This window comes from Verticillium nonalfalfae, assembly GCF_003724135.2.
Source record: "Verticillium nonalfalfae strain VnAa140/NRRL 66861 chromosome Unknown scaffold_77, whole genome shotgun sequence".
Taxonomy (NCBI): Eukaryota; Fungi; Ascomycota; class Sordariomycetes; order Glomerellales; family Plectosphaerellaceae; genus Verticillium; species Verticillium nonalfalfae.
In genome coordinates, this window is record NW_021167302.1 from 38,866 (window position 1) to 62,428 (window position 23,563).

The 23,563-nt window shown below is 57.0% G+C and overlaps 8 protein-coding genes across 8 annotated transcripts; 3 read left to right on the plus strand and 5 right to left on the minus strand.

Annotated features, from left to right (window-relative positions):
* Positions 1–3: 3 nt before the first annotated feature.
* Positions 4–1,295, minus strand: D7B24_008494 (uncharacterized protein; the record flags this gene model as incomplete). The annotated part of the gene is made up of 3 exons (XM_028642581.1): positions 4–72; positions 131–810; positions 977–1,295. 3 exons carry the CDS (start codon positions 1,293–1,295, stop codon positions 4–6), a joined length of 1,068 nt encoding a protein of 355 aa, XP_028493604.1.
* Positions 1,296–3,070: 1,775 nt separating this feature from the next.
* Positions 3,071–5,412, minus strand: MCM5 (minichromosome maintenance protein 5; the record flags this gene model as incomplete). The annotated part of the gene is made up of 4 exons (XM_028642582.1): positions 3,071–3,563; positions 3,622–5,030; positions 5,096–5,222; positions 5,276–5,412. 4 exons carry the CDS (start codon positions 5,410–5,412, stop codon positions 3,071–3,073), a joined length of 2,166 nt encoding a protein of 721 aa, XP_028493605.1.
* A 773-nt stretch (positions 5,413–6,185) lies between these two features.
* On the plus strand, positions 6,186–9,703 carry VPS54 (Vacuolar protein sorting-associated protein 54; the record flags this gene model as incomplete). Its single annotated transcript, XM_028642583.1, has 3 exons — positions 6,186–6,195; positions 6,350–9,323; positions 9,385–9,703. 3 exons carry the CDS (start codon positions 6,186–6,188, stop codon positions 9,701–9,703), a joined length of 3,303 nt encoding a protein of 1,100 aa, XP_028493606.1.
* A 1,705-nt stretch (positions 9,704–11,408) lies between these two features.
* D7B24_008497 (uncharacterized protein) lies at positions 11,409–11,948 on the minus strand (the record flags this gene model as incomplete). The annotated part of the gene is made up of 1 exon (XM_028642584.1): positions 11,409–11,948. The coding sequence occupies one exon, from the start codon at positions 11,946–11,948 to the stop codon at positions 11,409–11,411; it is 540 nt and encodes a 179-aa protein (XP_028493607.1).
* Positions 11,949–15,519: 3,571 nt separating this feature from the next.
* D7B24_008498 (uncharacterized protein) lies at positions 15,520–15,824 on the minus strand (the record flags this gene model as incomplete). Its single annotated transcript, XM_028642585.1, has 2 exons — positions 15,520–15,675; positions 15,741–15,824. 2 exons carry the CDS (start codon positions 15,822–15,824, stop codon positions 15,520–15,522), a joined length of 240 nt encoding a protein of 79 aa, XP_028493608.1.
* Positions 15,825–17,461: 1,637 nt separating this feature from the next.
* D7B24_008499 (uncharacterized protein) lies at positions 17,462–18,146 on the plus strand (the record flags this gene model as incomplete). The annotated part of the gene is made up of 3 exons (XM_028642586.1): positions 17,462–17,587; positions 17,642–17,711; positions 17,767–18,146. The coding sequence occupies 3 exons, from the start codon at positions 17,462–17,464 to the stop codon at positions 18,144–18,146; spliced, it is 576 nt and encodes a 191-aa protein (XP_028493609.1).
* A 1,337-nt stretch (positions 18,147–19,483) lies between these two features.
* CDC23 (Anaphase-promoting complex subunit 23) lies at positions 19,484–21,671 on the minus strand (the record flags this gene model as incomplete). Its single annotated transcript, XM_028642587.1, has 4 exons — positions 19,484–20,704; positions 20,759–20,891; positions 20,954–21,508; positions 21,574–21,671. 4 exons carry the CDS (start codon positions 21,669–21,671, stop codon positions 19,484–19,486), a joined length of 2,007 nt encoding a protein of 668 aa, XP_028493610.1.
* Positions 21,672–22,363: 692 nt separating this feature from the next.
* On the plus strand, positions 22,364–23,464 carry ERG20 (Farnesyl pyrophosphate synthetase; the record flags this gene model as incomplete). The annotated part of the gene is made up of 2 exons (XM_028642588.1): positions 22,364–22,483; positions 22,541–23,464. 2 exons carry the CDS (start codon positions 22,364–22,366, stop codon positions 23,462–23,464), a joined length of 1,044 nt encoding a protein of 347 aa, XP_028493611.1.
* Between the last annotated feature and the right edge of the window lie 99 nt (positions 23,465–23,563).

Consider the following 23,563-nt stretch of genomic DNA (forward strand, 5'->3'; position numbering starts at 1 on the left):
ATCCTAAACCCCGATTCCTGAGCCGTAGGATGGGCGGGGCGTGCCATTCTGGAACTGTGGTGTGCCGACAGCCTGAGGGGGACATGTGTTAAAATGGCGACGTAGTATTGATGAGTCGGCCGTAACATACCTTCTTTCGGCGCTTCTGACCTCCACGGTCGTCGCCATCGCCTGTGGCGTAGCCATCTTCGTAGCCCTCGTAGCCCTCAAAAGAATTATCGCCGTAACCTCGCTTCTTGTTCACCCGTTGCGGACGGGGAATGCCTTGGGCCTGCTTGAGTTGACCCATGTTCGACCCAGGTGTGCCAATCGGGGTGCCAGGAGCCGCAGATCTTGCGGCGGCGGCGGGTCTAGAGCCGTCGTCGTTCAACACGGAGGCATCAAATCCTTCGGGGATCTGACCCTTTGCCATCGCCAGCGCTTTGGGGAGTTCTGCTTTCGCCCTAGGCGTCAAGCCGTGCATGAGGTAGCTTCGTCCGTGCCAGAACTCTGGATCGCTCAGGTTCATGATCTTGCCAAAGCCAAAGTAGGGCTCGTTGCTCTTCTCCTTCTTCTGCGTTGGACGATCGTCCTCATCTTGATCGCCGTCATCATCAACCTCTTCGGGTTCCTCCCACTCTTGGGCGACAGAGTCGAACCTGCCCATGATGCCCAGTCGCTTGATGTGGCCCTTGTAGGTCTTGCGCAGGCCGTTCTTGATGGTCTTGTCACCATTCGATTTCTCACGTGCGACTTCGGCGGCGATGTCTGTCAGACCGAACATTTCAAAGAGATCCTCGGTAATGCATGGGAACTCTTGTGTGCGGTGTGCTGCACAGCTCTTATGTTAACCCAGTTCTCAACCTTGAAATCATACTCCTGCTGAGGAACATCGCATGAAGGGAGGGAGGGAAGGGTTGGCAGGGGCAATGGGGAGTAGGGGCATGCAGGGGCAAGAGCCAGGAAATGGCGAGCCCGGAGGTGAAGGGGGCCTTACGAGTTTGACAAAGCAGGTATTTCTCTCCGACATCCTGGTGGAGGTCATCTATAACGAGTTTGCCGTCCTCGACGTGGGGCTTCTTCTGGTCTCGCTCGCCAACGTCGCCGATTGAGCGTTTGCGTTTCTGGGGCGTGTCGTCACCCATCGCGTAGTCGTGAGACGTATCTGGTGGATGAGATGTGCTTCCGTTGACGCTGTGGGCGGGTGTCGGCAGGGTTGTGAGCGAAGTGAGCGAACTGTTCATGCTGGAGGCAAGATCGGAGGTACCGGGTGATAACTGCGAAGGACTCTGAGGGGTCTGGGGATGGAAAGACATGTTGAAGCCGACGTCGAAGCCTCGATGTATCTGGACGCCGAACGAACTGAAATGAGCGTTGTTGTCGTCGTCGTCAGTCGGAGAAAGGAGGGTGTATTTTCAAGCCGAGGTGTGGTCAAGGTGGAGCCGGTACCGAGATCCAGGCCCCAGGAGCGGGAAAAGCGCCCTTCGCTGTTACAGGGAGCAGGAGGGGACGCTGTCGGGCAAGACAAGAGTCTGCAATGTGCGCGATGAAGAAGGGATGTTGTCGGTCGGCTTCAGAAGATGAACTGAACGTGGTGGCGAGTCGCGCCAGAGCGCCGACGACTGAAGTCGGTTCCCAGGCCCAGCGTCATGCAATCCTTGCTCTGCCTTGCCGCGCAGATTCGATCGTCGGGATTCGCCGCTGGGATGTTCGAAACGAGAGATGGCCGCTGTGTTCCTACGCCGTCGGGTGCGCGAGCGCGATTCGTAAGGTCGACGGTCGATGCCGGAAGAGGTAGTCGGGTTGGTTTCGCAGGGTCCTGACGTGGTCGGCTGGTGCAGGTGATGAGGTGGTTGAGAGGGTGAAGTCAGGTCAGCGCTGGGTGGCCTGGGTCGATGGGACTGTGTGAGCTGGACAGGGTGGGCCAGAGAGCCGGCGAGGCAATTTGCAGCGAAACATGACCTCGCTTAGTGGCATGTGCACCGTGCGCTCACCGTGCGGAGTGTTCGTCTGCTCTTTGCGTTCGCCTGACTTGCCGCTTCTTTGGGAATCGGAGCGGAGAGGAGTAGGCAGGTGCACTACGCCGACTTCCACCCCCCCCAAGTACCTCTTTCTAGGTACTCACTCCACCGTTCTTTCTACCCGCTCCTTGCCCCACCGTTCCATCCAGCCATTCACCCAGGAAACAGCATGGGCACCAAAGTCATGTGACCTGGAGTGGGCTGGCGGTTTATCAAGGCTCACGATTTTCTTGCCTGCCACAAGGCTCCTCTTCTTTTCTCTTTACAACCAAAGACCACCACACCTAACATCACATCGCCAGCCGGCACTCGTTGTTCTGCATCGGGAAATTTGCTGTTGGACGATATAGCTGTGTGAGTCGAGAATGATGCTTATGCACCATTGCTTAAAAACAATTGTCGCGAGGGCCCCATGTGTGGCTTCCATGAAACGATGATCACCTGAAGCAAATCTGGACATACCACACACACACACACACAAACACACGACCTCTTCATTCTGTCTGAAAAGGCGCGCGACTTTGGAGTCGATGACACAAGTAGATCATTGTTGGCACCAAGTTCGACAAACATCTTGGCCATGTCTGTCTGCCCAAGGTAGGTCCTAGAATTCCTTTATTCGCACCTTTCGTAGCCTGTGCCACATCAATGATGATACACACATCTGGTAAACCGATCCTCAGCCACGAAAGCTCTCTTGTGTGCTTCATGCGCAGTGGAGGTGACTCTTCGAATGGGTTGAGGATGAGGACAAAGGCCGTGTCTGAACACAACAGCCAGGCCACCACCCTCCCTCCTTCATGTTCACATGACACTGCAACTGGTCCGCTGACCGGCCAAGTGTAGACAGGGACTAGCAGGCATGGAAACGTGATAGCGCGGCCGGCTCATGCTTCCGAAGTGGTCAGGCAATAAACAAGACATGGTGGCTCTTTTACGAACCTCATTTCTCCATTTGGTCCATCCTCTACCTGTTGCCCTGCGCCGTTATGTTCCTTCGCTTTCTCGTGGATACAGCATCAATCATCAAGAATTCCAATAACCCAAAGCCCCTCCCGGATACAGATCGCTTAGATGGCGTTTCGGTACACCTGCGCTCCCTGGTTCCTGAACATGATCGTGTCTCGCCTCTGCATCATCATCAATGTCCGGTTCAGGGCCTGCTCACTGAACCCCTTCTGCTCGCACATCTCGCGCTTCAAGCTTGCCAAGCTGGTGCTCCACCCCACAGCTAGTCGGCGCTTGAGCTCCGTCTCGAGACGGCCCACCTCTTCGTTCAGTTCTCTGCTGCCCTGGTTGCTGCCCTGGTTGACAGCCTCCATGGTCGAGCCGAGGAACAGCCGGATGGCCTCATCGACGTGTTGTTCCGTTGCGATGGGCGTCAGAGTGAGCTTGGCCAGCGACTCTGTGATACGAATGATGGCTTCCAGCTGACGGACGGTGATGGGAATCGATGACCGGGTGTTGGCCTCCATCTCGCTTGCGTGAACCTGCCGCCTGATGTTGACAAAGTGGGAAGAAAGCTTCTCTGCCGCTTCGGGGCTGAGCCGCGGTGCCATTCGACTGTGGATTTTTGTTAGAAACATGTATCAAGAACCAGAGCTACTGGCGCTCAACTTACGATCGGCAGTAGCTGAGGTACCGCTTCATCTTCTCGACGGGAATCTCGGCCTCAACCTGCTCCTCTGCACCCCGACCTCCCATGTGGATGCCCATGACGTGCTTGGCTATCCTCTCGTCTTTCTCGCGCGTATGGTCGTCCTTGACAATAAAGATCATGTCGAATCGAGACAGAATTGTCGTCTGGAAATCAATGTTTTCGCCAGGCGTCTTCATATCGTCATAACGGCCAAAGATGGGGTTGGCTGCTGCGAGAACCGATGTCCTGGCATTCAGAATCGTAGTGATGCCGGCCTTGGCAATGGAGATGGTCTGCTGCTCCATGGCTTCGTGGATGGCCACTCGATCCTCGTCACGCATCTTGTCGAACTCGTCGATGCACACAACACCGCCGTCAGCAAGCACCATTGCACCACCTTCCAGATAAAATTCGCGGGTCGTATGCTCCCGTTGCACGGATGCGGTGAGACCGGCAGCCGAGGAACCTTTACCGGATGTGTAGATGGCGATGGGCGCACACTTTTCGACAAACTTCAGCAGTTGCGACTTGGCCGTACCCGGATCACCCAGGAGGAGGACGTTTATGTCACCACGCAGTTTCATGCCGTCTGGGAGAATCTTTTTCGATCCACCCAGTAGCAGGCACAGGATGGCCTTCTTGATATCCGCATTTCCGTAGATCGACGGAGCAATGCACTCGGCCATGACGTTATAGAGATCTGGTCGTCGGCTCATTTCGAGGAACTCTTGCTCTTCCTCGTCAGAAAAGATGACCTGTCCGCGGCCGCTCTGGTCAATATCCGTCTTGATGCCGACAGCCCTCAAATACGGGGTCCTGATGGCGACAGCACCACCCGTGGACGAGTTCTTGGATCCCTTGTTCTGGTAGATTGAGAAGATGCCGGTGATCGTGCATCGGGATCCAGGGACAACACGATTTGTGAGGTACCGGTCCGCCGAGATCAACACATGTCTGGGAAGCTCGCCAACGGGGACTTTATCGGGGGCCTCTTGCAGTTTGATGACCTGCTGGTCGACGAACCGTGACTTCTCGTGAATCACGAAGTACGGGTCCAGAGGGCATTTCTCCGTAGGGTCATTTGGCAGCCTCTTTCTCTCGCATTGCCTCGGTAGCGTGACGCCCGAGAAACCGCCAAAGACGGGGACATGTTGAGTGTTCTGGCAGTTGCGGCACTGGATGACAAGCTCCGACGCTTTGGAGGACATGACCGAAGCACCAATGACGATGCCCGGTACCGGTGCCAGTCGGGAAATTTTCATCGAGTCCAGGTCACGAATCGAGACCTCCTCGGCGCTAGAATGCAACAGGAGCTGATGTTCGGGCAAACGTGCGTCAGGATCGTGAGGGAAGAGGATTTGGTGTGTGCATTGTCGAAGGGCTTCCTCGAACTGAAAGAGACGACAGATGTCAGCCAGACATCAACAGGAAACCTAAATGTCTAGACATCACAAACCAGGGGAATGATCTCGGCCGGCTCGTTGACCAGCCTATGTGCAAGCTCTTCGTTGTAGTTGATGAGATCGTTGATATTGACATCGCAGTAGTACTTCTTCAGCAAGGCGTTTTCTTGCAATTGATTTCTGCACCAGTATGAGACATTGAGGAATACGTTAACAGATTGCAGGAAAAGTACCTGTATACATAGTCGTTATCGTGGCGGAAGTCGAGGACAAATCTTTCGAGCTGCTTCTGGATGTGTAGGCGGGTGCCGTCGGTTTGGTCGGCCGGCGGCTCACCGACACGAGCCGAATAGGTTGAGCGGTGATCCATAATCGAACTTTCGGTACTTGGGCGACGTGGCTGCTCGGGCTGGTGGTGGTAATGAGGGGATGTTACGCTCGACTTCGAATGCAGGTATCGCGAATTCGAATCAAGGGCGATGTTGAGGGGCTGAGAATTAGGAGGGGGCAATCAACCAGGCAACGCGCTTTACGCGACAAGGACCCGCGCGTGTGGATTCAACTTAAAGTGGTTGCAGGCGAAAGCGCGAAAGCCTTCTTGCCAGGGGGGTGTTCACAGCACGTGTGAGCTGGCAATACTTCGGCTGATTCACTGATCATCTGGGAGCACCGAGTCGGGGTAGGCAGGTAGGTCGCTGGAGCTGAACCCGGCGCTGTTGGCCCCAGCAAGGTACGTATTCGCTACGTCGATCTGCTGTAGAGACAGAGCTCAAGTGTGGATGTGTCCTTGTACTTGCCTGCATCTCACGGACACCCGATACCACAGCTTGCATTGCCTCTCCGGCGTCCGAGTTACACATAGTCTTTTTTCTTGCTTCATTTGTTGCTGGTGTCTGCTTTTCCAGCTAGCGATGATACCATGGTAGCCTGGCGACGTGGCCATCTACCTAATCCTGTTGTCTGGTCTTCCCCTATCTCCGCTGCCCATCGCAAAGCCGTACACCCACACGGACCCAGGCTCACGATCCTGTCGCTGGAACTCTTGACGCCTGCCAACCATGTTTTCTTCCCCAAGCTCACGAAGATCTATGGATAATCTTACGCCTTTATCGCCTACCGGTTCTCGATCCGATTTTCCATTCCATGGCGCAAGGTCAGAAGCACACTCCATATCCCACTTCTCGTGAGAACTTGGGCAACTAACGCAGCTTCAGACCCGGGCAAGGACATCCATACCCTCTCGGCAGGCGAGGCTCCACGGCGAGCTCCATACATTCCATCGGAGGATCGCTAGACACAGCATCGAGTAACCGAGCAAGCTCGGTTGCTGAGTCTGGCCAAAATGGTTGGTAGCTTACCTAGATCAGCACCTCCAAGGCTTACCGTTTACCTAGCCATATCAACCCTTCTACAGCCACCGATCGTCCGAACAGGCCTACTACCGCATACGTCGGCACCTGCCTCAAGTGCGCACAGAGCACCAACCGCCCGCGACATTCCTCCCGTCACCCTGACAAATATCCCCCGAATCGACCCCGCCGAGTTCAAGCCGTACCTGTCGCAAGTCGGCGCATTGTATGAGCAGTTGAAGCGAGTCAAAGAACAAGAAGAAGAAGGAGGCGCTAGCCGACGAGGAAGCAAACATGAAGATGCCTTCGAGACCACGGACGAAGGTCACCTGAGGCCTGGGAGTCGACCGCCCTATCCAGCTCGCAAATCCTCGATCGCCTCATTGTCGTCCATCACATCCTTCGACGCACCGGGCTCCCTCCGAAGATCATCTGGTGCGAGTCGCAAAGGGACCCAGGGGCCGCCGCCTCTGTCGACGATCCCCAACGTGTACTTTGATGACGACTTTCATCTTGAGAACCCACGAACATTTGACGTTGTCAGTGAGCGATCTGAAGTCGTTCGCCCCGCGCCAGGAAGCACAGATGAAAGAGGGGCCAGTAACGGCCACGCCGCGGCGCCTCGGAAAGCTCTCGCCACGAATGCCATCTTGCAAGAGAAGCTATCGTGGTACATGGACACAATCGAGATGCACCTGATCAGCTCCATTTCCACTGCGTCTACAACTTTCTTCACAGCTTTGGGTTCCCTGCGCGAGCTTCACTCCGAAGCCGCCGAGTCGGTGGATAGGATCAAGACGCTACGACAAGAACTGGAGGCTTTAGACAAAGAGATTCCACAGACTGGGCTGGGCATTGTGCAAAAGAGGCGGCGCCGTGAAAATATACAGCAGCTGAACGACGCGGTAGTGCAGCTACGACATATTGTCGAAGGTGTGGGCAATTGCGAGAATCTTGTCGACGAAGGACAGGTTGAGCAAGCCTTGACAGGGATGGACTCGCTGGAGCTGCTGATTGCCGGCGAAGTCGGTGAGGAGAACGGCCTTGCAGCAACAAAGGCGCCTGCGCTCCAGGCAATTCATTTGCGAGACCTGAGGGGAGCCACGGCGCTTCAGGGCGTCAACGACGATCTCAATACTTTGCGGTTCCGCGTCGGGAAAGCATTTGAGACTAAGTTCACCAATGTGCTTCTGGGCGATCTGCGGCGACATCTCGAAACCGTGAGCCATGCGGATGTGCTCCTACGGTGGGGCACTTCATCAATGCGGGCCAGGGGAACGCACTCGCGAGAGCCTTCGGCGTTGCCGACATACTTGACATCAACCAGCGAGCTGCGCGCCGCTATTCCACCTAACCTAGATGGATTGCATCGCGCAAAGCATATTGCCATCGCTACAAGTGCATATCGCGAGGCCATCCTACGCGAGATAAGAAACTTGATCAGAAAGCCGTTGCCCAGTTCTAATGATGACGATAACGAGTCGATGATGTCGGCTTCTACCATGAGCGGCGGCCGGAATTTGTCGAGTAAAGAAAAGTCTTCGATATTGGCGCGCAATCTGAGAGCGCTGGACCCCAAGGATGCAGAGGATCTTCTCAAATCGATTTACATTGGTGTTACTGAGACTCTTCGCAGACTTACCACGCAGGTCAAGGTTTTACTCGACGTAGCAAGCTCCTTGTCAGGCTCCGGCACCTCGGGCGTCAAATCGCCCCCTATCCGATCGCCACTGGCCAGCCCGAACCCGGATAGGCACTCCTCGCAACTGGATACGTCAGCCTTTGAGATACAAGAGGAAATACACAAAGCCATGGACATTTCGAATCTTGTCGGTCAGGCTGTCGATGTGGCTCAGGACAAAATTGTCAAGGTCCTCAAGGTACGAGCTGATCAGGCGTCACACTTGTCTTTGGACTGGTTCCTGCGCTACTTCACCCTCAACCTCTATTTTGCGAACGAGTGCGAAGCCATTTCTGGTCGGAGTGGCACGTCGCTCAAGACATTAGTTAACGGCCATATCCGAGAGTTTGTGCAACAACACGGCGAGGCGGAGAAGCAGAAGCTCGCGCAGGGCATGGAGTCCGACCAGTGGAACGCCAAAGATTTCAGCGACAGAGATACTACACTACTGAACCAGATCCTGGAGAGCAGCACTAAGGATGCTGCTGCCTGGTCTGAAGGGACTAAAATCTGGACGGAGTATACTGAGGAGCGAACCAATGGAGACGATGCGGCTTCAGAACCCAACGGCACCGGCAAGGAAAAGACGCGGACAGCAATGATTGAGGGCGAGAGCTTCCTTCTCCCAAACTCGGCCATACTCTGTCTCGAGGGCTTGTCGCAATTCATGCACCTGATGGCCGGCATTCCCTCGATGACGACCGACGTCGCCACATCTCTCATTGCCTACCTACATCTCTTCAATTCCCGATGCACCCAGCTCATTTTGGGTGCCGGCGCGACCCGATCCGCCGGTCTGAAGAACATCACCACGAGACACCTAGCGCTCGCGTCTCAGGCTCTGTCACTGATTGTAACACTGATTCCCCACATTCGCGAATTTGTTCGACGTCGTGCTGGCTCGGGAGCGGGCGTGTCAAGTCTGATGGCCGAGTTCGACAAGGTCCGCAGGCTGTTCCAGGAGCACCAGAACAGCATCTACGACAAGCTGGTCGACATAATGAGCGGGCGTGCGGCGCAACATTCCAAGGCTGTCAAGGCCATCGACTGGGACAGCGAGGGCAGCAGGGCGGTCCGCCCGTACATGGAGACGCTGGCGAAGGAAACAACAACACTCCATCGCGTCTTGACCAAACATCTCCCTGAAGGTGCTGTGCAGATGATCATGGGCCCCGTGTTCGCGAGCTACAAGGATCAGCTGGGTACGGTCTTCCAAGCGGCAGACCCGAGGACCCCGGCCGGCCAAGACAGGTAAGACATCTTCAGAGACATCCACGTGTTTTGAACGGTTCATTGACTAACGCACGTGCAGTATGCGGCGCGATGTAGACTTCCTCGTTACCAAGCTCGGCAAAGTCGACGGGTTCGGAACGACGGGCGAACATCTGACAAGCATCATCAACTCCAAGCAAATTGAGGCGCCAGCACAGGCAGCGCAGCCGGAACCAGCAACAGCGGATCCAACTCCGTCTTCGGCGACGGTAGACGCCGCCGAAGTCAAATCAGCCGACGAGGCAGCAGAGAAGGGACCCCCCTCGCCAGAGAGCGGATCCGACATACAGGCATCCAAGGCATTTGGCGAGAAAGAGGAGGCGTCTCAGAAGACCGAACCGAAGAAGGAGAAGTCGTGACATGGAGGGAAATGAGAAAGGGATCAGGAGTTCAAGCGCAGAGTTGCAATGTTCCCCCTTGCCTCGGGTATCGGATATTTGAGTATGTATATCTTGCATTATCTAGGTACCATACCTCTGTACAAAGTATGCCGCAGGCAGCCTCACACTCAAAAGGCTGCGAGTAGCCCGTTGTCCCATTATTGCCGTGTATCCAGCCGCCAACGGGTAGCGTCTACGTGTAGCACACGCCCGGCACCAAGGCAACAAGGCACCAAGTGCGCTCTCTGCCTTCAAAACCAACAGTATACCATGTACATGAATGGTCTTGTCGTTCCTACCACTCTCCATGGCTCCGAAACCAGCTAGGGGACCACGGAGGCGGGACACTGCACAGGAATTCTCGTCCCCACGAAGCACACCACATGGCACGGCGCGCAGAGACGAGAACCATCCGCATGACGTGTCACTGCCAGAGTCGCATCAATTTCAGGGCCCAAAATGCCTTCAGGTGGGCGCGTTCCCTTTGGGTTTATCACATATTGATTCCCGCGTCCAGCACTAAGAGGAATGCTGCTGCTTCGCGCTCTGTCGAACCCAAAATCTGCGGCGTGCCGCAACCATCTCACCATACCTAATCGATTGGAGAGCCCCCTCCCCCTTCCTCTCCAGCGGTGGTGCTACGCTGCCGTACCTTTCGCCCCTGAAACTAATGAGCGTGCCTGGGCGACTGACCATTTCCAGGGCCTCAAGCGAGCGTCCATTGATTTCCCGTCCAGGGCTTCGACCGACTGATAATTTGCTTCCGGGGCCTTTTCTTTATTGTTGGTTTTGTATTATTGTCAGGCGGGTGGGCTGGGCTGGGCTGTCCTTTCAGATGCCGTATCAAAACTCGGCGTAGACTTGTGCTCAGCAGACGCAAGTATGGCTTGCGCGTCACGACTCCACGGAAGGTTCCCTCTACAAGCAGGCGATACCCCCACTCCACCCGACCTTCGGCTCTTAGCAAGCGCAACACCCCCTGTAGTGGAGCCTCCCTTTGGGATCCGCTCCAGGGGTGCTGTCCCGCAGAGGCCGACACCCAGCTGCGGTGTTTCCCTGCCAGGGTTTTCGTCTTTGTCATCGGGCTGGACGATACACTGGAGCCAGGCACATGGGCGCCAAGAGGGGGGGGCCACCAGCTGCCAGGCCCTCTGACCCCTACCTATATCGTAGCAAGCAACGACATGCAATCAAGCTTAGCAATACGAGGGAGAAAAGAAGCACACAACGTTCCAATGACTGGCAATAGCGGTATCGACTGAATTCATTTCCGAGAAAAAGTGTATGTGCCGAATAAGGTGAAGTAACCTAATCAGGGAAAAAAAACCAATGTCCCAAAAGGCCCTCCATGTAATGTGGAGAGGGGTGTAAGCGAGTGTAAAGAATGTGGAAAGAAAGTCTATGTACGCCGAAAGTGTTCCTCAATCCTTCATGTCTTCTAAGTGGAAAAATCCGACCCAACCCGAATTCCGTTTGGTCCCCTAGGGGGGGCTCAATCTGAAGCTGTCCCAAGAAAAATAAGGGGGGTATCGCAACTTGTCTGATTGATGTCTATCGTGAAGAGTCGTAAAAAAATCATGAGCGCTCCGCCCTCCCGGCACGTTTGTGTCCTGGAGTAAAAGCTAACCTGGAATATGCCTTCATCCACCGCGGCATGATAGATGAGCGTCAGTGGGCTAGCCACTTAGAATTTGCCGAGGACGAAGTCGCGCTTGACGGCAGGAACATCCTCGCCAGCGTTGAGAGGGCTGGCACTGGTGCCGAGGGTGCAGATGAGGTCGGTCTCGGGAGTCGTCTTGGTCTGCACGTCGTCCCAGAGGTAGTAGGCGTTGTTGCAGGGGAACTCAACGCAGCCCGAGGTGGGGGTGTGCCCCTGAGCAGGCCACATCTCGTGGACACCATCGTGGTCGCCGGGGGTAACAATGGCCGAGACGTCAAAGTAAGTGAGGTCGTTCCAGCCCTGGAAGGCGACCTCGCCGAGCATACCGGGGTTGTTGTCAGCGCCGGCAGACACGGAGTACCAGTTGCCGATCCAGGATTGGGGGATCTCGGACTTGATGGACTGGCCGGCGGGAACCTCAACGGAGGCGACCTCGGCGCAACCAGCGTTGGGAGTGAAGTAGATGGTGCGGTCGGTATTGTCGAGAGAGACGAAAGTGACCGTGTTGGTGGCGGCCACAAGGGCAGCAGCACCAAAGAGGGACATGAGCTGAGAGAACTGCATATTGTCTTGATGTTTGATATGGAAGGATTTCCGAAGTGTTGTTGCGACGAAGCACAAGAGACTGAAAAGTCAAGTGATGATTTGTTGTATGGTTGAGGGAGAGACGTTGACGGGCCAGGCCGTTGGAGTGTTGTGCTTTCAAAGGAATGACAAGCTACAAGCTGGAGAAGGAGTGAGGTGTCGGATAGACAAGTGGTGATCAAGACAGGTTGATGAAGGACTGTGGATGATGAGCTCCAAGGTAAAGCGTCTCCCTGTGCTCGGAGGGTCTCGTTCTTTATACCTACCTCGAGGAGAAGGTTCAATGTGGGAACGAGGGGAGGGGGGTCAGGGAGAGGGCCCTGGTCCGGAGGCTAGAACGTGAATGTGGATAGAACGAGTGACATGCCAGAGACGTCAAAGAGCGCATGAAGAAGTTGGATGGTGGGCCCCCCCTCCATGTTGAAGCTTATGCCTGGGTGGTCAACCTTGTTGTGGACCTTGTCGGGCTTCGAAAAAGAGGTACAACTGCAGGTCCCGGTACTGATACTATGTACTGTATCGAGGCCCACTCGGTAAAAGTCACAGGGCGGCTGGGAGTTGTGGTCCACCGAGTCGGGCGTCTTCGTGCTGCACCAAGGTCCGCCACCGTGGCCCAGGTACCTCCGATGTACAGGACTCGACTAGAAGCTGGGCTAGGGGATAACAAGAAACACAAGCCTGTCGGGCTAAGGGCCGCGCCACTAACGCTCTGCGCCACGCGGAAGTCTTTGGCACTCGGAGGTGGTCTTGCGAGGGCGCGACGTTGTGTCTTCGGACAAAGGGTATTGTCCTCACGCTCTTGAGCCGCCCAGCGTACGTGACCAGTGAACGAGTCTGCCTCTGCTTTGATCCAGGGCGGTTTGATGAAAGCGAGATGGAGCAAACCGCAGTAATCTCGTCTGTACTGTGCCATTCATACCAGAGTCTCCTCACGAATGTGGCTGTAGTCATTAACCTTGGAGATAGCAAGTGGGATGGTGCAATGTGACAGGGCGAGCGACGGGCATCGCCAGGGCGCCCCCTGGGTCGAGGCACACGACAGGCCTCGGAAGTGGAAGCCGGGAGGGGAAAGGGTCGCTGCTCCGAGGGCGGCCCGCCAGGCACAGAGCACGGGACACTGGGTGCGGCTGTGGCCTGGAAGGCTTGTGATGGCGGCACGGCCAAGACCAAGATGGTGGGGGGGAGGCGACGAAAGCAAAAAGAAGGAAAAAAGAGGGAGAAGTGTGGTGAAAGAGGGGCGCGTGAAGGGCTTGTTTAGCTGCGTTTGGGCAAGTTTTGGGGGCCACTCTCGTCTGCCGGGTCTCGCCCTTTGCCAATTCGGGATGCATAAGCGGCTTCCAGAGGCGACTTCGGGAACGTCATTGGAGGACCCGGAGTACGCTTGTGCCTGGTACCTGACAGATTCCGCGTGGCGTGCCATGACAGGGTGACCAGTCTGCGAGTCGCGGAGTGCCAGGCAGAGGTTTGTGAGAGCTAGGCTGCGACGGCGTTTGGTAGAGGCACAGCGGTCGATTCGAATGGAGAGTTGGTGTGGCATTGGCGCCTGCACAGCGTGCGCTGTCAAGAGGCCGAACCCCCTCCTTCCTTCTCTCCGACATCCATTTCATCCAGTACTCCATGAGCTGGCGTCGGCGTAGGCATGTTGGCTAAAACAAACAATGGCCTTGTCTCTCTATTCAGGGCCTCGGCCGTTGTCGCCATTCAAACACACACTACCTGTCATGGCTTGCATGATCACATGTGCCGTCCAACACTTGTCTGGTTCTGACTCGTCAGTAGCCGTTGCAAGACTCGGTCGTCGTAGAGAAGACGGCTTGGGACGCTGTCGACACGTGGAACACTTTAGAAGAGCAGCAAGGCCAAGCAAGCATGGCGGTGTAGCCGGAGGCAGCGGGACGGCAATGACAATGAATTTGGGGGGGTTCTTCCCCGTCCGAGCTGATCGATCCGAGCTGAACTGAGAGAAGCAGAGGCCGAAGGTCGGAAAGCAAAGCGACGCAGAGCAAGGCAACAGAAGAGACACAGCAAACAAGAAACGACGGGAAAAGCAACGAGGCACCAATGGTCGTCACTGAAGAGCTTTCTCGTTGGACGTCGGATGATTGACACTGCTCACGGGCTCTGCTTGCTAGCTGAGCGCAAACAGGGGATACACAAACCCTTGCTTGCCCTTTGGGAGCCACTGTGGGCGCAATTGTTCATGCGACAGATGGGCCGATGGGGGTGGCCGGAGTCGAAGTTCAATGAATCAGAGGCATCGTTGAGCAACCTGATCTTCCAGGGATGGTGAATGGTTGAATCCGCAACCTGGTTGATCATGGCCAAGATTCTCAACCGCGTCGAGGAGGGTGTGCCAGTGATGCACGAGAAAACCGCGCACGTCCGGAACCATAGACGCAGGCGAGTGGTGTGACGCGATGGGAAAGCCGCAAAGGGAAAACTCTGATGCTGCGCTGTGTCAAAAGGTGTGGTGGTGGTTGGTAAGGTACTTAGGCGGTCCGACAGACGGTCTGGAAGCCGAGAAAAGTGGAAGGGGAGGTGGAGAAGCCCAGTCGTCGTGGACTTGTTTGTTCACGCCGTGCCAGCTGGCCATGTTGGGTTCCGACTGGTCGGGCTGCTGGGTAGCGAAGCCCTAACCCGATGCCACTGCCTGTCAACCCGGATACCGGTGCGAGGCAAGACAAAGGGAGCATGCATGTGCTATGCGCCTGGACATGGGGCTACGGGGAACTACCCGAACGTCGCAGCGTGTCGTGCGCTGTCTCAGGTATCCCCAAGTACTGAGTCACGCCTTTGTTAGCGTCCGACGCCAGGTCTTTTCGCCAGGCAGGTTCCAGGTGCGCGAAAGGAACCAGCGGCCAGTACCTGAGGCAGGCACCAGAGGCAGGCAGGCACCACAGGCAGGCACCAGAGACAGGCACTAGAGGCAGCTACTGACGTGGTGAAGGTCCGGCTCGTTCCTTGGAAAGAACGAGAGAGACGTACCTGGACAAGCAAGGCAGGTACCGAACAGCTCTCTGTTCTGGTACCTGCATCTCCACCAAAGTCATCATTGGCGTCTCTCCTGCACGTCTTTCCGCCCATCATTGCCACAAACCGTCATCCTCGAGGCTTCTAGACCTTTTCATCGACACTCGCCATGACTGCTAGCGACTCCGCTCGATACTCGGCCTCTTCCATGATGATCTGTATCTGATCATATCCTACAGATATCCTTCCAGCCCCTTGCCTTGCAGCTTCGATCGTCCTGCCGATCGCCAGTTCAAGCGGTGGTCCATGACATCCTACCAGCCTTTCCCCCCTCCTGTTCCCTTCTCGTTGGCCTCGCAACCACGACGGACGTTGTTGAGCGGTGCGGTAGGATGCGGTGCGAGCGGGGCTTTGGCCGCGAGGTCTGACACGGTGCCGCACCGTATACCGCGCAGAAACACCATCCACTCTGCACCGGCTCTGTTCGCCCAGCCCGCGGCTCGCCATGCAGCTCCGCCCCCGTCACCGTCACCGTCTTGCCGCTTTGCAAGAGGCCCCATCCAAGGATCACCGAGATCCACTACCAGCCGCTTCTGGACTGGCCGTCGGCACCATCTACGTCGTAAGGGTGCGAAGGCTTCTCCTCGGCCATCTTTGTACTTCGCTCGACGGCGCCCTCGTTTTCTCTCCGCTCCGTTTCGCCGTCGCCAGGACTAGCTGGGCCCAGCGCCAGCACCTGCCGAGCCCAGAAATAACGCCTTTCTTCCTCCCTCGCTTCCGAAGGCCCTTCCACGCGCGAACCTGCTCAGCCATGCTGCCACCAGGCGTCTCCATAGCCTCTTCACTTGCCTTTCTCTCACGCTGTTGAAGCCGCTCGATTTTCATTGGTCCTGGAGGGCTTCACTCCCGGGGGAACGGGTGGGGAGCAACACCAGCTTCGACTGGCAAAGTGGTCATTCTTCCACTTGGTCCCGCGTCTGTGACGGCAGCCTATGACCCACGCGCGCGAGGTTTTTCTTTCACGCCTCCACCACACACCAAGCCCAAGGGTGAGGGACTTCTTTTTTTCCCGTCTCGTCTTTGTCGTCTTTGCCCAGTGATATGACAAAGTGGGCTTCTGCCAGAGGTTGGTCGAGGGTGGTGCACGCCTCATCCGCCCTCTGCGACGGTCAATCACCTAAGCGCCTGAGTTCTGCGACTCCTGAGAGCATTTGACTCAACATCTTCCCCGTATGTCTCCCCGGACGACGAGTTCCGTAGGGCGGGTTTCAAGTGACTGGTGGCTTGGGGCTGTTGCGGCACGTTCGGGTTCCTGCAAGAATATCGAGATCAGCCAGGAATTCCCACCGCAGAAGCGAGTCGGTTTGATCGATTCAAGTCGGCAATCGGGTGTGGTCAAGTTCTGCCACTGCGTCACTGCGGGGTGACCAGGGTTGCTCGAGATCCCCCCTCACGTCTCTCTCCCTCTGCGGAATTCTCTCGCAACTCCACCTCCAGAATTTTCACGACTTTGACTCGCTCCACCTCACCGCATCGGACGATGCTTCTGACTGTGCCTGGATTCGGTTCTCGAAGCGCCGAAAATTCTGAGCCTCAGCTGTTCGTCTGACGTAACATGTCTGCCTCTCTCCATCGACTGGGAACGGCTTGACCGGATAGAGCTCCGCTTCCACGGGTTATGACTCTGATGGAATGTAAGCAACGGGTGACTCCAGCTGTCTTATGAGTCTGTCAAGTCTGTAGCTTCGACTTATTGAAGACGGCAGATTGGTGTCGAGCCTTGCGGCCTGAGAGCTGGGGAGCCTGACAGCGCCCATGTTGATTCGGGCAGCCGAGTTTCCATGCACCAAGCAGGGCCTGTATGGCCTCATCATAGCCGTTTCCGTGGCAGCGAGAGTAGTCACGAATGAGCGGCCGTCCGATCAGCTCCTCGTTGCCTGATGCGTGGTTCGTCACTTTCCAAAAGGGAATCGATAAAGTCCTACCAGCCAATGAGGGCGCTTCTAGTTCGCGACATCAGCACCGGGGTGTTTATCAGTTCGGCCTAACCTGCCGCTTCACACCGCACATCGCGCGTTGCTGACAGGGCTACATCTCGTATCACTACCCACCCGAGGTGATGGGCCTGGTCGTTGTGCCCAGTTGGTCAGCCTCATCACAGCCAGAGGGACGTGCTGTGGGTGGGCGGGCCAGCAGGAGGTCCTTATCGAGCACAAATGCGGCATCGATTTGAGTTCAGGAGCACTTCTCCAATGTACCGATACGACGCTGGTTGGGTAGCGTCCTTGACTATTGACGCTTCCGGCCGACTCGAAGAGGCACGGCCATTGAGCTGAGATGGGCGCCACGAGGATAAAGTCGCCGCCATGCCCACGATCTTGGTCAACTTGTTTGAATGCAAGCCTCGCTCAGAATCGCTCTCGACACTCGCAAGCTCGTCTATATCCTCTGCTCTGCTGTTGCTTTCTCGCAAGCCTTTGGCAATCTACTTTCGCTGATATCATTCACTCGCTATATCGAAGATGAGATTCACTCAGGTCCTCGCCCCCGTTGCTGGGCTCTTTTCCCTGGCCAGCGCTGCTGCCTACGGCGCGGAGGGCATCGCATACACGACTGTCGTCACGACCGCCTACGAGACGTACTGCCCGGTAGGTCCTGACCGTTCGTATTGAGGACAGGAACATGATGCTGACCGCTGGCAGCTGCCCACCACCTTCGGCTACAAGAACGTCACTTACACCGTCACTGAGCCCAAGACGGTCACCATCTCCAGTAAGAACCCATCACGACCCTTGAACCTGGACCTCGTATCTGACCCAAATTCCAGACTGCCCCTGCACCATCATCGAGACGCACCCTGCCCCCATCACCAGCACCAGCGTCTGGTGCCCTACGCCCTCTCACCCTGCTGGTAACCACACCATCTACCCTCCCCCAAAGACCACGACCTCGATCTACACGATCGTGCCTCCTCCTCAGACGCACATCAGCGGCGTCACCCCCGTCACTAGCAAGCCGCCCGCCACCAGCAAGCCTCTCGTCACCCCCGTCATCAGCCACCCCACCGCCGTCCCTGTGCCGCCCACCGTCGTTCCCGTGCCGCCCACCACCACGGGACCTGCTCAGGTCCCTGAGGCCGCTGCCGGCAAGATGGGCGTCAGCTTCGGCGGTGCTGTCGTCGCTGGTGTTCTTGCCTTCTTCCTGTAAGGGCTATGGGAAACCTTACCTGATATTTGATATGAAGCCATGAGTTATCATGTGTACGGCGGTACTCTTCTTCTTCTTTACGCTCTCTTTGGGACTCGGGCCATACATACATACGTAAGCACTTTTAACTTAGGTCCTCACGGGCAACAGGAGTTGGAAACAGGACAGGAAAGCTGGCGCAGGGCCAGCCGGATGGACAAGTACAGTCATTACCGGCATGAGGGACGGGAGTTTAGGCTTCGCACCAAAGCGAAACGACCTCATGAAAACACACATACACACACACTCCTTGCATAGGAGGAAAGGCTAGGAATTCGAGAGACTAGAGAAGAATCGAAACCCGAGGCCCCCGAATCCTCCAATACCCAACCCACACAAACACGAAAGGCTGAACTCGCGTGCAACGTGGACCCACCAGACCATTCCAGGTCCGGCGGGCAAACTCTCAACCGGGATGAACTCGTGTGTGTGATGTCAGACACACTCCGTTTCTCTTATCGCGTGCTAGCTAGCTAGCTAGGTAGATAGCTGGAGGTCAGGAAGAAAAACAGCGCACCTGTCGGTTCAAGGCACGGAATACGAATGGGGCAAAGTGAGGAACAAGAGAGAAAGAAAACAAGGTACTGACCCCATGCTTATTCGCTAGTCGACTTTCGCCGGCTTCGACTCACCGAGGTGTCCGTCCCGTGCATGGGCAGCCTGCACTACAGTACCACTGTCACTGACGCCTTGCACTACGCTGCACTGCACTGCACTGCACTGCGCATGCCTTTTACACTTACACGGACAAGACGAATGAGACAGGGGTGACATTTCAGCTCGACGAGAGGTCGTCAGCCCACTGCTGCCCCACCCTCGCATGAACGCCTCCGTCCGCCCGCCCCCCCCAGGATAAAAAGGAAAATCAAAGAGCGAGCTGCTCTGATTGAATGCCCAACAGAGCTTGTGATTCGAGCAGGACGGGGATTGGACGGCGGCCGTCTCGTATCCGTCGCTGAACCTGTCAGAGGGACCCCCGGGGAGGCATTGATGCACATGCAGCTGCGTCACGGAAACATCGGCGGGTAATCGGCGGGCGTGTCGGTGGACAAGTAGAGGTAAGCAGGCAGGTTCGTTAGCTAGTAGACGGTCGTATCACACCGATAGGCTCACTCGATCGATCGCCGAAAAAGGGCCTTGTTCAACCTGGAGCTGCACAAGAGACACGCAGGCAGACACAGAGGCTGGCAGGCAGGTGGTCAATTCATAAATTCGTGCTTCATTATCGCCTGCGCTTGAATCCCAGAAAGGCAGCTAGCTAGCTCTATGTCGAGACGAGGTGATTAGGCCAGGTCCCGTCATGGGCTGAGGACCTGTTCCTCATATCCCACCAGTCGGGACCGCGCCTCCCTGACAAGGGCCTTGGCCTCTTCCACTTCATATCCGTCCTGCGTGAGCTCTGTCGCCAGCTTGTCGGCCGCCTCATAGTCATTCGTGTCCATGGCGTACCGCGCGAGCCACATGCGCGCACGGCTCGTTGCCGCCGTGACGCCCGTTCCTTCGCGCGCCGCGCTCTCGCGGTCCTGGCCGTCCTCGTCGTCGGATGCGCCAGGGGAGTCGTTGTGTATCGCTATGGATTCTGTCAGCGCCGTTTCCCCGGCTCCCCCGTCCTCTTGCGCGACGCAGAGCTCCATGTACGACTTTGCCTCGTCCATGTCGCCCATCTCGTTGTACATGAATGCAATCTGGAAGAGCACGTCCGGGTCCATGTGGCCCGTTGCGCCCCGTCCGCTGAGGATATCCCCGCTTCCGAAACTGCTCCCCACGTCGTAGTATGCGTCGGCGAGCAGGGCCCGCTTGAGAGCCTTGATGCCCTCCCGTTCCCTGCCCATCCTCTGCAGGCAGGACCCGACGGCCACCCACATTTTGGCGTCCCACGGGCGCAGGCCGGCGGCCTTTTTGTAATACCACAGACTGTACGTGTGCATTTCCAGCACCTCATACGTCTGGCCGAGGCCATACCACGCCCGGTAATCCCGGCGGTTGACGTCCACGGCTCGGCGGTACGACTCGATGGCCGCATGCGTGTTTTTCAGCTCGACGTACTCATGGCCCATCAGCGTCCACGCCGACAGACACGTGCGATCCAACGTCAGGGCGCGGCGGAAATACTGCACAGCCTTTTCGTGCATGGACAGAAGAGAGTAGTAGTTTCCGACGACGACGCAGGACTCTGGACGGAAGCGGTCGATATTCGAGCACAGATGAGCGATGAAGGCAAGTTTCGGCCTCAGCTCCATGACGTAGAGAATATTCGAGTAGTGGTCGAGCGAATCCAAGCGATAGGGGTGGAGCGACAGTAGGCGGCTAAAGTGCTGCTCGGCAGCTGCGAGATCTTTGGCGTGGTAGGCGAGGAGGGCGTTGCAGGTGAGGAGGAATGCGGAGGTCGGGAAGATGCCGAGAAGCTGGTCCAGAGAGTTGGCCAGACTGGGCCCTTGCTGGTACAATTCTAGTGATGTGTGAAGGTGGAAGATGAACGAGATTATGTTCTGCGGTAGGTGTCGCGATACGCGGTTGAGCTGACGCCGTTAGCAGGTCGACTTCAAAATCAAAGGTGAACGGCAGCAACCTACATCCTCCAGCCTCGTGATGAGCGAAGTCATCTCAAGCCAGCAGCCCCAGTTCATTGGGAACAGGTGAACACTCCGGATGAAGTATTCCATGGCCTTGTCTTCGTTCTTCTCCTTGGCGAGTACCATGCCATATCTAGGCGACCACTATCAGTCACAACATGCACCAGGGCAGCAGGATCAGCACGGCAAACTCACAGGTACTCGAGCCAGCCCTGGGAGCCGAGAACATCGCCATCCTCCGTGGTCCGCTGCTCGAACCAGCGGCTGAGGAAGCGGCCCACAGGTAGGAGTTGCTTGTTGACGACGGTGCCGAGGTCCTGGGGGCCCATAACCATCTCCGAGTCCTCGTTTCTGCGCTTCTCGCCCGACATGACCTTGGCGTACAGCGCCAGGAACAGGCTCTTCTGGCTCAGGTTGGGCAACGCACCACCGTCGACAGTGGCCGGCGCATCATCGTGCGAGGCTCTCGATTTGCCCTTGCCGCTAGGTGTGCCGCCGACACTCTCACGCTTCGGGTCTATTATGCCCGGCAGCATGGAGTCTGGGAGAAAGACGGCGGCGCATCGGTCAAACTCGCGGCAGTCGAAGAAGGACTTGGCGAGCAGGTATTTGTTGACTTCCTTCGCCTCAAGAAGGGCCTCGTCGGGGTCCGGATTGGCGGTCAGAACAACGGGTACAGAAGGAGGAGGGGATTCGTCTGGCTGTGCCTCGTGCGAGGGGTCTGGTATGGCATCGAGAAGCTCGGCGGCCCTAGGAGCGACGCGTTAGAGTCGACTCGCGAGACTGTCCTGTTCGGCGGCAGGGACGAGGCTCACCACTTTGCTGACTGGTAGAGGCAGCGCTCCGAGCACTTCACCACTGCATCTTGCAGGGCAGCTCGAAGCTGTGCGAGGTCATGCGCGTTCAGGGACATGTCTGGGGCATTCTCAGCCACGCGCCGTCAGTGTCGCGGTTGGCCGGGGCGTGTGGTACCGGCCGGTCACAGGAGGACCAAGGGCGGGCAGATCCAGTTCAGCACGGTGAATTGGGTCTGCAAGATGCGACGCGTTTGTCAAAGGCAATTGATGACCTGGCAGTGAATGGTCAGCTTCGTTTGTCGTCAGAGAAGCGCGTGTTGCAGTTGATTGCCCTGACGTGGTAAGGGCTCGTCGATGGAGTCGGGTTTACTGGAACATAGCTCACGATGTCATTGGGAGCTATCCAATGATCAAAGCCCCTGGGAGGCGCGCGACGCGGCGAGGTGCCGCCCCGTTCCAGCCCGACAGCGCTTGACTTACAGAGCTGCCAGGCCCCCTTCACAACTGCCCCGCCCTGGATCCCTCGCCTTTCCCCCTGACGGGTCCCCTGTCTCTAGCCCTGACCGCCTGCCCGTTCAGAAGGGGAAGGAGGGGCAGCTGGGGCAGACCCCTCCTCTCTCTCTCTCTCACCCCCCTTTCCCCCCTTCGGTGCGACCAAGGCCCAAGACGACCCGATAAATTGCGACTGATAAAATAGCGGTAAATTTCCCAACGGCCAGCTGCCTACCTACTTTGCTCCACGACACCTGAACCGAGAGAGACCTCGCCCCTCGAATCCAGCACCCCATCACATCTTTCAGCTTTCACCATGGCGCAAAAAACCACCCTCAAGGAGTTCGAGGCCGTCTTCCCCAAGCTCGAGGCCGTCCTTGTCGAGCATGCCCAGAAGTACAAGCTCCCCGCGGAGGAGCTCGCGTGGTACAAAAAGGTATGTCTCCAGCGAACTGCTCAAGCTGCGCGACTTGGCTAACGCGGCGTGCTGCAGAGTCTTGAGATCAACACTCTGGGCGGCAAGTGCAACCGCGGCATGTCCGTCCCCGACTCGGTCTCTCTCCTCCTCGAGAAGCCCTTGACCGAGGAGCAGTACTTTGAGGCCGCCACCCTCGGCTGGATGACAGAGCTCCTCCAGGCCTTCTTCCTCGTCTCCGACGACATTATGGACTCGTCCATCACGCGCCGCGGCAAGCCCTGCTGGTACCGCCACGAGGGCGTCGGCATGGTCGCCATCAACGACGCCTTCATGCTCGAGGCCGCCATCTACACCCTGCTCAAGAAGTTCTTCCGCTCGCACCCGTCCTACGTCGACCTCATCGAGCTCTTCCACGACGTCACCTTTGAGACGGAGATGGGCCAGCTCTGCGACCTGCTCACGGCCCCCGAGGACAAGGTCAACCTCGACAACTTCTCCATGGACAAGTACAGCTTCATCGTCATCTACAAGACGGCCTACTACTCGTTCTACCTGCCCGTCGCCCTCGCCCTGCACTGCCTCAACATTGCCACGCCCAACAACCTCAAGCAGGCCGAGGCCATCCTCATCCCCCTCGGCGAGTACTTCCAGGTCCAGGACGACTACCTCGACAACTTTGGCCTGCCCGAGCACATTGGCAAGATTGGCACCGACATTATGGACAACAAGTGCGGCTGGCTCGTCAACCAGGCCCTGCAGATCGCCACACCCGAGCAGCGCCAGATCCTCGAGGACAACTACGGCCAGAAGGACAAGGCCAAGGAGGCCGTCGTCAAGAAGCTCTACGACGACCTCAAGCTCAAGGAGCGCTACGAGGCCTTTGAGGAGAAGCGCGCCGGCGAGATCCGCGACATGATCAACAACATTGACGAGAGCGAGGGCCTCAAGAAGACCGTCTTTGACGCCTTCCTCGCCAAGATTTACAAGCGCACCAAGTAGAGCGTGTGTGCCCCCGAGGCCTGGCCTGGCGGGAGAGGTGCAGGCCGGGAGATGATGATTTGTTGCCAAAAGGAAGAAGAAGATACCTACACCGCGGAT